Source organism: Chiloscyllium plagiosum, unplaced genomic scaffold (assembly GCF_037043375.1).
Source record: "Chiloscyllium plagiosum isolate Xiang-an unplaced genomic scaffold, Cpla_swu_hap1 HiC_scaffold_26, whole genome shotgun sequence".
NCBI classification, from domain to species: Eukaryota; Metazoa; Chordata; class Chondrichthyes; order Orectolobiformes; family Hemiscylliidae; genus Chiloscyllium; species Chiloscyllium plagiosum.
The window spans coordinates 49,984,958-49,999,566 of record NW_028270164.1 but is presented as its reverse complement, the minus strand read 5'-3'; the positions used below and the strand labels follow the sequence as shown (position 1 = coordinate 49,999,566).

The following is a 14,609-nucleotide window of genomic DNA, read 5'->3' as shown; positions in this document are numbered from 1 at the left end:
AATGGAGGAGCTGATACTCCAGCAGCGAGAGTAATGTGGAATCCACTTCTGGAACTGGGAGTGTGTGTCAGCACTCAGAGGTCAGGCTAATGGGGTTCTCTACTGCATGGAGTGACCAGACCCTGGGATCAATGGCACTGCATAACAACTGTCAGCCTATTAAGTCTGCAAGCCATAAACAGGCCAATAACTGTAGAAGGGAGAAGCAAGAATCAAATCCAAAACTCCGGCCATACATGGTGTTTGTCCAAATGTTTATTTCTTTACAGTTCATTTGTAGACAATGGTCTGTTACAGTTATTTGTCCTACACACATACAGAGAGAACACTCTGCCCTGCAACACTGAGAGGCAGTGTCTCATCACATTACAGGGACACAATTTTGTAAGGAGCCCCCCCCCATCCATACTGTAAACATGTCAATGGGAGGGCTGAGCCTCAGTGCACCACACCGTGGCATTAGTGGTTTTACTGTCCTTTCTGAATCAGTCTAGTCCATCAATATCTCCAGTGCTGTCATCTTACAACACAATCCAAGGCCGTGTTAACATTCCCCATGTTTAAAAACATAGAGAGAGAGAATAAATCAGCTCAGAGCTAGGGAGAAAGCAATGAATGGCCTAATCAGAGAGAATCGACTTCCCCTGGGCTGCTGGAAAGGAAGGACTATAACATCTTTCACAACCCAAAGTCTTTGTTTTACACAAAAGAACTTGGATTTTGCAAGTGCAGGCACAGTTGTGATGTAGGAAGGGGCATTAGGTCCAAAGATTATTCCCAAATGTGCACAACTGAACTGCAATATGAAGTTAAGGGGGCACTCGATTTGTGCAAAGTTAATTAAGAAGTTACACCGAGCTCTAGGGAAATGAGTCACATGTACCTGCATGTGCTCTAAAATGGCTGTGTGTTAGTGAGTATATCAGACAGAGAGCAGGTTGATGCTGCATGTGGATGAGAAGTTTGAAGTTCTTTTTTAAAGGCATCGATGTGTGACTTGAGCGGAGGTAAGCCTCACCATTTATCCTAACCTCACCACAGCACTGAGTCTCAACACTGGCCTGTTCACCAGCCCCACCTTAAACTGAACATGATTCAAACCAAGAGGCTGTTGGATTTGAAGGGGGCTACAGTTTAGCAACGCCTCACGTCTGGGCTGCCTCACTAACAAAGTTCCATCTCACTGTATCACAGCTTACACAGTCTACCAGTCAGTTCTTCCAGTGAGAGTCAATATTCACTGTGGTGCTCTGAAAGCAGAGCAGAATATGTCACCTAACTCCCACTGCCTGGTGGTTAGTGAGACAACACTCTGATGTCTGAGTTACTTTGGAATAAAGTGTTACAGCAATCTTTCTGCAGAATCCTGAGCTAAAGAGAAAGAAATTGAAAATGGGGCATTGCTTACCATTCCAAGGAGGGCTTATGTTGGGCAAGGGCAGTTCAGGACTGACAGTGCCAGCCAGTGGTTGAATAGCTGGTAGCAGAGATGCCCATGAGCTGACCAGTCCAGTACTGCCGTATCAATCTGAAGCAGCAGCTCCTCCAGCTGATCACAGGGACGTTGTGATGGGGCAATAATATTGGTATGAAGGAAAAGGAAAGTACAGCAAGTCCAACAGGGCAGCTGGAGTAAGGCTCCATTCTCAATAATAAGAATTGATGGTTTAAATAAAGAGTCCAGTCACAATCGTCCAGAAGCCAAGGGCAATCTGAATCACAACAGCAAGAATTCAAATGCTTTTTTAAAAAAAATATGAAAAGCCAGTTAAAGGTTGGAACAAATTGGGACACCTAAAGAGACTTGGTGAAATACTGTTAATGTTCACTTGTTGCCAGGAGTGGTGTTGAGAGTTTGGGACCTCTTTTGACTAGGAATAATTCTGGTAAAACTGTATAAAAGTCCCAAAGAATTGCAAATACTGGGAAAAAGCTCAGTAAGTCTGGCAGCATCTCTGCACAGAAATCAGAGTTATTAATACCGATTTCCCTTCACAGATGCTGCCTGAAGCTGCTAAGCTTTATTCCAGCATTTCTGTTTTTATTTCTGGTAAAACTGTAGGCTGGAATGACTGTAGAATACTTCTTCCTGTATGAGGTCTGTCACTGCTTTGTCCTGTAGATTGTTTTAGCTGATATCTGACTGGATCTGCAGTGTCACTCATTGTTTAAACTGGTCTCTATGTTAGGGGGATACAGTAAGCACTGCATTAATGTAATTCAGACACAACTTTCCTTAGGAGTGCAGGTATTAAACTTCACTATGCTAGCTTATTAAAAACTGTTTTTTAAAAATGACATCAAACCCATCCACAGTTAGCTGCGTGTTAATCTCAGTAAAGCACTCAAACGCTGGGATTCAAAGACCAGAAGTGTATGAAACACTGCAGACTGGATTAAAACATTAATGCAGGATTTGCAAACCACCACCCCACCCCCCCCCCCCAACACCACCACATATCAGCCCTGACAATAACCTAATTCCCATCAACTTCCACTATACTGTGACAGTCCAGTCACGAATGTCTCTCATATAGTTCAAGCTTGAGTAGTTGCCCTGTGCTTCTGAGTAATAGGGACTATCCGATCTGATCAAGCCCCAGTCTGTGTCCTTAACTGATCTCATTCACATGGAAGTGGGTTTATCAGTTGACCCCCTAGCTATAGGGGGCAGTGTGAGGTTACTATCCAGTGAGGGAGAAAGACAAGTGAGGGAATGTTGTGACTGGAACATTCAAGCAGAGGTGACATTGGTTCCCTAGGGCTGCACAGGAGCCAGGCTGATAAGAGGGTCACCAGTGAGTGTGGGTTAGTGGAGGGCAATCAGGGACAGAGCCAAAAATAACAACAGCCAGTTCAGAGCTGTCCTTGGAATAGTTTTGCTGATAAAATGTTGAGCTATAGAGTTATGTGGTCCACTTTTGATAAGCAGTACTCCAATGTATAACTATGCCCTTTAGGTACAGGATTAATATTTGACACTTTTAGGAAAGGCAAGAAGATTTGTTCAGAATAAATGGGGCTCTGGTGACAGGAATTTCCCAGTGAGGCCTCAGTTACAGACGCTGAGTCAGCTACTGAGTAATACTTCCTGCAGCTTTCCAATGAGAAGCTGTGACTTTCAGACAATGCCTATTTCATGTTTTGATGAATTTTAAAAAATAACATTTAAAATGTGATGCTATTTTTGGAGCTGTTAAAGGGGAGTGTAACAGAGGAATGATTGGAAGATTCCCTTTCCTGCTCAAAGTCTAGGCTGGCAGGTACTCGGATCGATTCCTGTGGACACAAATTCACATGGAACTGCCATTTAATCCAACCGCTGTCCGATAGAGAAAAGGAAAGGCCAGGGTTGGTGGGCACAGGCTACATTGTAGCATCCCATCACTCTATGTACAAGGGGACCATGTCATTGTCCTCTTTGTATAGGGCCCAGTCTGATAGACCTAATGAACTAGGCAACACCAGTCATTATCATACCAATTATTTCACCGTGTAATTACAGGATCGATCTGTGAAAGGCACATTTTAGAAGGTATGACATGTCCATTATGCAGCAAAAACCAGGGGGCGACAGAAACTTCAACGACGACATGGGGAGCTGTTGGAAAAGGTCTGGATGCTGCGAGGGTGGAATTATTTAGTTCCAATGGCCTCTTTTATTCACATTGCTCTCGTGATCAACCTCCCAATTCCATTTGCTTCACCACAGCTGGGCACACCCTCATATAGAGAGTGTCGGAAACCTTCAGTGTCAGAACAGAGCACATCGTCCAGTGGGGGTTTCTATGCTGTGGCCGTCCCGTGCAATCTCAGCACGGGAACTTTGTGCGTGCGGCGGCAAAATTCCAGCTACATGCAAACGACACTACCCCATGGTTTCTCCAGTTGCCCACAATGACCAGCTAAAGTGGGTGTGTAACCAGGAGTCTCTCACAGGGCATAGTTAGACGATGCTCAGTCTTGAGATCTCGAGTAGTGGAATGTTTGTGTCACCAGATTTCTCACTTCTTGGAAAGAAATTTCATTTTGTTCCCTGAGAACAAGAAAAGCCAGAATTATTGAAAGATCAACTTGCCCAGGAACTCTGCAAGTTGTGCACAATCTTTTTCAGTTACCTGGCTTGCGAAAACCGAGCAGAACTGTGCACTTATTTAATGTGAACGATTATCTAGTGCGTTATCAGATCAAAATGCTGCAAGGTTTTCGATGCAGGAGGCTTACTTGAACAGAGAGGGCCCAGATTCCTGCTTCACACACAAATTCTATTGAAATTGACACCAATACACCTTATACTCTTTAATGCTCTTAAACTGAATAAATCATCTTTGACGTTTTTGACCATTGAGTAACTTCCAGACTGCAGCAAAAAGGACAACTACTCAACAACATCCGCTGCAGCATCTACAGAATTATCGATCAGTTTTATATCATCAATATTTTCACACCGTCAGTCAAAACCATGTGCAGGGGCTAGAGATGAAGTTGGTGGTTCAGGAGAGGTAATCGCTGGTCTCTACGATTCAATGAGGGCTTTGGGAGGAGGAGAGGCAACAGCCTAGAATGCCAGCCCAGTCCCACCATGGCATGGCAGCACCTGTGGGCTGTTGGGGGGTATGGATGGTGGTGGGACTTCCATGGTGGTTGGGAAGGGCATCAAGAGAGGACATTAAGAAATGAAATACTATTGCGGGATGCCTGAATAGGTCAGCTGGTGCCTGTTTAGAAGGCTGTATCATTTGATACAGTGCCATTGCTGGTTCCAGTGGCTTGTATCCAGGATTAGTTCAGTATACTTGATTGAGTTGAGATGGTAAGATTGGTTCTATTTGTGGGATAGTCCAAGGCCAGTGGACATAATCTCAGCATAACAAGTCACTCGTTCGAGACACTGATGAGGAATTTCTTCCCTCTGAGGGTTGTGAATCTGTGGAATTCTTTGCCACAGAGGGCTATGGAGGGACTGGGTCCTTAAGCATATTCAAGGTTAAGATAGGAGAGTTTGAACCCAGAAAATCAAAAAATATGGATAAGAGTCAGGAAGGTGGAATTGAGGATTATCAGATCAACCGCGATCTGATTGATTGGAAGAGCAGACTCAGTGGACTGACCATCTTGTGGAGGGACCCCAGTTGGTTATTAACACACACTTATCAATGATAAGTCTGAACTTCAACCTGGAGGATTCCCTTACCATTGAGCAACAGCATTTTAATGAACATTTCATCTTGTCTTTTAAAATTACAGTAGCCCTCTGATCATGACACATGTATGTACCCCAACTACAAGTCTCACTCTGTGAAAGCCTGATTGGGAAAATGTTGCATTGGCAGTTTGCACCCAATAATCACATCCTCCTCTGTACTGAGCTACTAACAGCAGGTATAGTGAATAAAAGGGAACATGGGGGTTAGAGAGAGGGCTATGGGAATGACAGTGGAGTTGTTAATGCAGAAGAGGAAGGCACCCTCAGTATGGATACTGTAAGGAAGGATCCTGCCCTCAGTCGGGCTACAGGCTGATGACCCTTATAGGCTCTCTGTCAAATACTCACCCAGGCCTTTCAGAAACCGGTTGACACCACTTGGTCCCGTTTCAGGGATAGTCTCCAGATATTCCGCAGCCCGCACCTCAAAGAGACCTGCAATCGAAAACGCACAGGAATCAGCGCGGCTAAATATATTGGCATCAGCACAGACACACACATTGACAGAAATAGAGACACACAAATCCTGCATGGGGGGAGGCTGAGACCTGGATGAGGAGAGGCCAGCACACTGTGAATGTAAGCCATCCATCAGTCCCTCAAACCCTCGGCCTCCATCCTGACAATCACAGCAACATGAAAATGACCAGCTTGCTGGAACTATACCCATTCTAGTAGACCACCTGGTTTACACCGCCATTGGGAGCATTCTGAGCACCTGCCCCACAACCTCTCTCACAAGGTCGTGAGTACACTGTTCCTGTCAGGCAGGATCAGTATATGTGCTCCTTCCTTTCCCAGCTTCCTGAGGTAGCCCAGAGCTGCTGTCACCCGTCTTCCTGCATCTAGAGCTCTCTCCTTGCCCTCCCACGACTATTCACTGACTCCGAGACAGAATGGATATTTCTTTCATGTAAATCTGGATGGGGGCAAGTTCCCTCATCCTGCAGAGTCCGATCACTGAGTACTTGCTCAGCTGCCGAGGAGCCAGAATTGGAGCAGGACATCACAAACGTGGAAGCACATGGGAGTAACCAATGGGCACAGCCATGGAGATTAGCCATCCCTGGATTTAACCCTTTCATTCATCAAACAGCCAACTGGGAAGATTAGGATGGATTGTCTGACAGTCCATCCAATGACAGTCTACAGCCCCGTTAGCTCCTACCATGTCAGCATCACGGTGCAGTGTAAATGGGTAGATGACCGACAGCTGCCAACCACTGGGCTGCTTGGGCGACTGGCGATCGCAGTACTGACCTTTGACCCCACTTTTCCTTAGCTCCCTGTCCTGCACGAAGCCAGCAAACATCTGGGTCTCCATGAAAAGCTCCAGGAACTGCCGCACATTCTTGGAGGTGTGGGACTTGCGAAAGGCCTCTCTCTGAAAGGACCGCTCACCCTTGTCGTTGACCACCATGTGCAGGGAGTAGTGCCCAGCGATCTCCACAAAGAACCGAACGCAAGCTTCTGAAACCAGGGTGCTGAGGGAGCACAGGCCTGTGGAAAGAGAGGCGGGAAGTGCAAAAGCTGAGGGGTTTTTAAAAACAGCTTCTCTAGCCCTGTTTCAATTGCTCAAAAAGGTCACAGAGGAATTTCCACAACATTTCACTGGCTGTGGGTATTTGCTTCTCTCAGTGGTATCAGACTGATGGCAGAATGCAGATGGGGGGGCGGGTGTGGCAATTGCTTGGAGAGGTGCAATGAGACCTGGGTGTCCTTGTGCACCAGCCACCGAAAGTAAACATTGCAAGTACAGCAGGCGGTGGAGAAGGTAAGTGGTGTATTGTCTTCACAGCGAGAGGATTCGAGTACAGGAGCAGGGATGCCTTGCTGCAATTGTACAGGGGCCTTGGTGAGACCACACCTGGAGTAGTGTGTGCGGTTTTGGTCTCTTTATCTGAGGAAGGATGTTCAGACTTTGGAGGGAGTGTAACAAAGGTTTACCAGATCAATTCCTGGGATGGCAGGACAGACATATGAAGAAAGACTAGATCAGTTAGGACGCGATTCACCGGCGTTGAGAAGAACGAGGGGGGGGGGATCTCATAGAAACCGATAAAATTCTTACAGGGCTAGTCGGGAGGGATATTCCTGATGACCAGGGAGTCCAGAGCAAGGGATCACAGTCTCTGGATATGGGATAGGCCAGTTAGGACTGAGATGAGGAGAAACATCTTGACCTAGAAAAGTGATGAACCTCTGCTACAGAAAGCAATAAAATGTCAAGAAGGATTTAGATACAGTTTTTAGGACTAAACGGATCAAAAGGTATGGGGAGTAAGTGGGGATAGGGTGCTGAGTTGGATGATTAGCCCACCATATTGTATGGTCTATTCCTGCTCTTATTTCCCATGTTTCTCCAGAATACCCACTCTGACTTCCCCCATTCAGTTGCATCCCATTGACTGTAAGGTGCCTCTTCCTGAAACTACCTAATGACATTACCTTTCTGTCCTTTGTATTAAGATGCAAACCTTTGGAATCGTTACTCCTACCGTAGGCTCTGAGAATCTCCTTTAATGGTTTTTGGAAGATTTAAGGTCATCAACATATGGAAAGGCTACCATACGTTTAAATACTGCCTTCAATACCAGGTCCATAAAGCAGGCAATAGTGTGCATTCCCACCCCGGCTGTTCATGGAAACCACTCCTGCAGTTCCCCATCCACTTCGTCTGTACTCAAAGACATCGATGAGAAACACGTTCTTCATACTACAGCAAGTCAAACTATGAACATTATTCAGCCTCAACATATGGTGCTTCCCTTGTTCTCAAACACTGTCCATGTTCTGTTCAAGAATTCTACAATGATGTCACATTACTTAAGGTTTTCTGAAATAAGTCACTTGATCGACTATGCTTCATCCTGGTCCAGAGCCAAGTTGTTCTTCCTGCAGGTCCCACTCATTTTTGGTCTTACCTGCAGCAATCGGGTAAATGCTGCTAAGACAGGGGTCTCCTCCCTAATTACTATATTCCCTCTGGAAATTAGCTTCATGCCTTTTCCTAATCTTCAGGTACCTGTGGCTCCTTGACATATTGAGTAAACAAGCTGTGCATTATTTTCACAGCATGTTGCTCACATCTTATGTCTAATGTGGAGATGGCAGTGTTGGACTGGGGTGGACAAGGTCAGAAATCGCACACCAGGCTATAGTCCAACAGGTTTATTTGAAATCACAAGCTTTTGAAGGATTGCCGTATTGTCAGGTGAAGTTGAAGAAGCAGTGCTGTGAAAGCTAGTACTTCCAAATAAACAGGTCGTGTGACCTCTGACCTTGTACACCACATGCAAGCACTGTGCAGTTATGGGAGATAGAAATATTACTATACTGGGACTGGTGAGGCTTCTCAAACTTTATTTCCCTGTAAAGACTGTTATGACTGCACAATGAAATCTGTGTGTGCACACATGTGTGTGTGAGAGAGAGAGAGAGAGAGAGAAACAGAGAGATAGAGAGACAGAGGGAGATAGAGATAGGGAAGAGAGTGTGGCCACTCCAATAGAGCAAAATACAGCTGTAAAACTTGGTCAGAGCTCGCAATTCAGCTCACAACCCCCTTCTCTGTGAAGTGCTGGTCCATTATGTGTAGAATGCAGGGATCCTCTCTGTCTATCCAATAATAATGTACTGAAGACTCATCTCTATAAAGTCAAACTACTCTGATTCTGGAATTTAGTTTTTGAAATAACTTTACATAAGTAGAACTCTAATATTGTGACTGTGCAGTCAGTATCATCTAGGAGGCTGTGAACTTCATTAATCTGAACAGTATTACTGTTCTTGACAGAGTAAGACTCAAAACTGAGTGATGTGGTGTGAGGGTTGAATTGATCAATGGGAAATGACAGAATCATTCTTCTCAAAGTCAGTTTCCAGGCCTTTCACTGTCTTATTGTATCTGACACGACTGTACCCGGACCTCGAATGTACGATTGAGTCTTTTCATTACACACAGCAGTCCTGGACATTCTGAAACCCAAAGCCACGCAGATGGGGGAGGTGGGAGCTAAGGGGCTCTCTATTCCCTTCCTCTACCCGATGCCCTGATCCACACTGGGGTGCCATGGATTCCTGCTTTTCCCCGTCACTCTTACTGCCCGATATGAAACACTGCTGAAGGCAGGTGACAGTTCCCTCTTACTCACCATCTGCATCGTCCACATCCTCTCGCACAGTCAGCATTTCTGATCGCTGCTCGAGGATCTGCTCCAGTGCAGCTTGTAGCTTGTGTGGAAGAATGGAATCTTCGTCATTCATCTGGAGGGGGAGGTGGGGGGTGGAATACAAATCAGGAACAATTACAGAAACCATGCTGTGAGGAGACTAGAAGCAGATTTAAAGGCAGTAGGTCGCAGTGATTGGAATGTGTCACCAGAGGGGGCTATATGCTCCACAGTTCCAGAGTGTGTTTGTGGTCTTTATATGGACTGACATTAAACTATTTCAAGTGTGTTATGACCAATGGACAAACTGACCACGATATCCATACCAAATGGGCACTTCTGTCACTGACATGTTTTGGTTAACATACATGAAATAATACTATAAACTACTGTGAATTACATTGTTACACGGGCACACAGAGTCATAGAGATGTACAGGACGGAAACTGACCTTTCGGACCAACCTATCCATGCTGACCAGACATCCCAGATAAATCTAATCCCATTTGCCAGCTCTTGACCCTCTAAACCCTTCCTATTCATATACCCATCCAGATGCCTTTTAAATGCTGTAATTGTACCAGCCTCCACCACTTCCTCTGGCAGCTCATTCCACACACGTACCACCCTCTGTGTGAAAAAGTTGCCCCTTAGGTTCCCTTTTAAAACATTCCCCTCTTGCTTCAAACCCATACCCTCTAGTTTTAGACGCCCCCATCCCAGAGAAAAAACCTTGTCTATTTACCCTATTCATGCCCCTCATGATTTTATAAACCTCTATAAGGTCACCCCTCAGCCTCCAATGTTCCAGGGAAGACTCTCCCTAAAGCTCAAACTTTTCAACCCTGGCAACATCCTTGTAAATCTTTTCTGAACCCGTTGAAGTTTAACAACATTCCTCCTATAGCAGGGAGATTAAAATTGCACACAGTATTGCAAAAGTGGCCTAACAAAAGTCCTATACACCTGCAACATGACCTCCCAACTCCTACACTGAATACTCTGACCAACAAAGGCAAACATACCAAATGATATTCACATCATGGTCAGAAAGAGACAGGGTGATCACTGACCCCCTCAAGGTCAACAGTTCCCCTTGAAATAATTGGGAAACGTCACAAAATAGTGAACATGAGGGCACTGACTCTCAGAGGAATGCTAGGCGAAAGTGAGGACTGCAGATGCTGGGGATTAGAGTAAAGAGTGAGGTGCTGGAAAAGCACAGCAGGTCAGGCAGCTTCCGAGGAGCAGAAAAATTGACGTTTCGGGCAAAAGCCCTTCATCAAGATGCTGCCTGACCTGCTATGCTTTTCCAGCACCACACTCTCAACTTTCAGAGGAATGCACCAAGGGTTATCTGAAAGTCCAGAAAAAAAACAGATTCTCAACCACCCATTCCCTCTCACTTGCCCCACTCCCGTCTGCCTCCTTGGGTAGCCCATTCCACAAATGCCCAAATGAACCCCATAGTCCCATGCCTACAATTTTGAACACCTTTGTGTTAAATTTCTGTCAACATAAACACAGTTGTTCTCTCTCCACAGATGCTGCCAGGCTTGCTGAGTTTTTTCAGCAATTTTGGTACCTCTTCAATGCCAGATGATGCAGAGCGCATACCACCAGATACGGATCCACTAGGACAGACAGCTCATTGGTGGGGAGTGGTCTGTTTTGGATGGCCACAGTTACAATTGGGCGTGTTCTGATTATGGACCCGACGCACTTCCTGGGTTTTCCACAAGTGGTTGAGGGCTGTCCAGAATTCCCATGGAAACCTGGGATTTTATCATTTGGGTCAGGTGCCAGGTTCACAGTTGGCAACGTTTGTAGCCAGACAGGAGGGATGCAGTCGAATGGTGCAAGTCTCATGACACTGTGGCATGTGGAGGAACCACAAGAGGCTGAGTGAGTTCAAGAAAAGGATTGGTCAATCTGTGGTGTGGGGGCTTTAGGACCCTGGAACAACCTGGCCTTGATGTCATGGAACTGCTCCTCACCGGGTACAATGCTGACCACACTGTCGTATTAAAGAGGAAAGAGAAAAACATGGGGGGCTAGCAAAATGAATGTGAAGGGCTCGTTTACAAATATGTTTTCATTTTAAGGATGTGAGTATCGCCAATATTGATTATCCATCCTTAGCAGCTCTCGGGGAGGCGATAGCAAGCTGCCTCCTGGAACTGTTGCAGTCTTTATTGTATAGGTACAGTCACAATGCTGGGAGGGAGTGGGTCCCACGTTTCTGACCTAGGGACAGTAAAACTACATAAACATCAACAGCCCTGGGAATGACCCCGGCCTGATCTTCACTGGGAATGACCCCCAGCCTGAATATCCCTGGGAATGACCCCCAGCCTGATCATCACTGGGAATGACCCCCGGCCTGATCATCACTGGGAATGACCCCCAGCCTGAATATCCCTGGGAATGACCCCCAGCCTGAATATCCCTGGGAATGATCCCAGCCTGAATATCACTGGGAATGACCCCGGCCTGATCATCACTGGGAATAACCCCCAGCCTGAATATCAATGGAAACGCGACCCCCAACCTGAATATCCCTGGGAATGACCCCCGGCCTGATCTTCACTGGGAATGACCCCCAGCCTGAATATCCCTGGGAATGATCCCCAGCCTGAATATCCCTGGGAATGACCCCCGGCCTGATCTTCACTGGGAATGACCCCCAGCCTGAATATCACTGGGAATGACCCCCAGCCTGATCATCACTGGGAATGACCCCCAGCCTGAATATCCCTGGGAATGACCCTGGCCTGATCATCACTGGGAATGACTCCCAGCCTGAACATCACTGGGAATGACCCCAGCCTGATCATCACTGGGAATGACCCCCGGCCTGATCTTCACTGGGAATGACCCCCGGCCTGATCATCACTGGGAATGACCCCCAGCCTGATCATCACTGGGAATGACCCCCAGCCTGAATATCCCTGGGAATGACCCTGGCCTGATCATCACTGGGAATGACTCCCAGCCTGAACATCACTGGGAATGACCCCAGCCTGAATATCCCTGGGAATGACCCCCAGCCTGAATATCACTGGGAATGACCCCAGCCTGAATATCCCTGGGAATGACCCCCAGCCTGAATATCACTGGGAATGACCCCCGGCCTGATCATCCCTGGGAATGACCCCCGGCCTGAATATCACTGGGAATGACCCCCAGCCTGAATATCACTGGGAATGACCCCCGGCCTGAATATCACTGGGAATGACCCCCAGCCTGATCTTCACTGGGAATGACCCCCGGCCTGATCATCCCTGGGAATGACCCCCGGCCTGAATATCCCTGGGAATGTGACCCCCAGCCTGAATATCACTGGGAATGTGACCCCAGCCTGAATATCCCTGGGAACGCGACCCCCAACCTAAATATCACTGGGGGTACTTGTAGAAAGAGTCGAGCTTTCATACACAGAAGAGCACAGTACTCACTTGTCGCAGGAATCTGTCAGCACACAGATCAACCACCAACACCTGGAATACACACAAACAACAGAAAGCCAGTGAGTTAGAATCTTCCCAGGCCATCCACTTTATACACTATAGAGGGATTGAGCGGGGTCTTGGTCTGGGTGGGATGCCCTTCGGAGGATTGACATGGACTTGATGGGCCAAATGGCCTGCTTCCACATTGTAGGGATTCTGTGATTCTAAGTACAGTCATGTTGAAATATAGGAAAGGGGCAGACAACTGTGCACAGCAAGTTTCCATATACAACATTGTGTCAGAGACCCAGTCACTATTCTGTGTAATTGCTGATTGACTGCTTCCCAGGACCTCAGGAATAATCTCTGGTTTTATCACTGGATCACATGGAATCTTCTAGAGGCAACTAAGGTTCTGTGATGGCCTTGGTTTAACATTGTTTTCAAAAGAGCACACCTATGACAATACAGCACTGCCTCAGCACTGACCCCACCCGACAGTGCGCTGCTCCCTCAGCACTGACCCCCCGACAGTGCGCTGCTCCCTCAGCACTGACCCCCCGACAGTGCGCTGCTCCCTCAGCACTGACCCCCCCGACAGTGCGCTGCTCCCTCAGCACTGACCCCCCCGACAGTGCGCTGCTGCCTCAGCACTGACCCCACCCGACAGTGCGCTGCTCCCTCAGCACTGACCCCCCGACAGTGCGCTGCTCCCTCAGCACTGACCCCCCGACAGTGCGCTGCTCCCTCAGCACTGACCCCCCCGACAGTGCGCTGCTCCCTCAGCACTGACCCCCCCGACAGTGCGCTGCTCCCTCAGCACTGACCCCCCCGACAGTGCGCTGCTCCCTCAGCACTGACCCCCCCGACAGTGCGCTGCTCCCTCAACACTGACCCCCCGACAGTGCGCTGCTCCCTCAGCACTGACCCCCCCCGACAGTGCGCTGCTCCCTCAGCACTGACCCCCCGACAGTGCGCTGCTCCCTCAGCACTGACCCCCCGACAGTGCGCTGCTCCCTCAGCACTGACCCCCCGACAGTGCGCTGCTCCCTCAGCACTGACCCCCCCGACAGTGCGCTGCTCCCTCAACACTGACACCCCGACAGTGCGCTGCTCCCTCAGCACTGACCCCCCCGACAGTGCGCTGCTCCCTCAACACTGACCCCCCGACAGTGCGCTGCTCCCTCAGCACTGACCCCCCCGACAGTGCGCTGCTGCCTCAGCACTGACCCCCCCGACAGTGCGCTGCTCCCTCAGCACTGACCCCCCCGACAGTGCGCTGCTGCCTCAGCACTGACCCCCCACCGACAGTGCGCTGCTGCCTCAGCACTGACCCCCCCGACAGTGCGCTGCTCCCTCAGCACTGACCCCCCGACAGTGCGCTGCTCCCTCAGCACTGACCCCCCCGACAGTGCGCTGCTCCCTCAGCACTGACCCCCCCCCGACAATGCGCTGCTCCCTCAACACTGACCCCCCCGACAGTGCGCTGCTCCCTCAACACTGACCCCCCGACAGTGCGCTGCTGCCTCAACACTGACCCCCCGACAGTGCGCTGCTGCCTCAACACTGACCCCCCGACAGTGCGCTGCTGCCTCAGCACTGACCCTCCGCCATGCGCCACTCCCTCAGCACTGACCCCCCTGACAGTGTGCCGCTCCCTCAACTCTGACCCTCTCACACTGCAGCGCTCTCTCAGCACTGACCCTCCGACAATGCGCCACTCCCTCAGCACTGACCCCCCGACAGCCCATGCAGACTGACCACTCTCACAGACAGGAT

At 48.5% G+C, this 14,609-nt stretch overlaps 1 protein-coding gene across 2 annotated transcripts in view; it reads right to left on the bottom strand.

Annotated features, from left to right (window-relative positions):
• Nucleotides 1-235: 235 nt before the first annotated feature.
• LOC122563308 (DENN domain-containing protein 2C-like) overlaps nt 236-14,609 on the bottom strand; it is a 124,204-nt gene continuing 109,830 nt past the window's right edge. For both annotated transcript variants that reach the window (XM_043717024.2, XM_043717023.2), the window contains exons 16-20: nt 12,837-12,878; nt 9,361-9,472; nt 6,467-6,706; nt 5,555-5,641; nt 236-4,036 (exon numbers count right to left, since the gene is read on the bottom strand). In XM_043717024.2, coding sequence (XP_043572959.2) covers nt 4,005-4,036; nt 5,555-5,641; nt 6,467-6,706; nt 9,361-9,472; nt 12,837-12,878 — 513 coding nt within the window. In that variant the 3' untranslated portion in view covers nt 236-4,004. The remainder of the gene's footprint in view (nt 4,037-5,554; nt 5,642-6,466; nt 6,707-9,360; nt 9,473-12,836; nt 12,879-14,609) is intronic.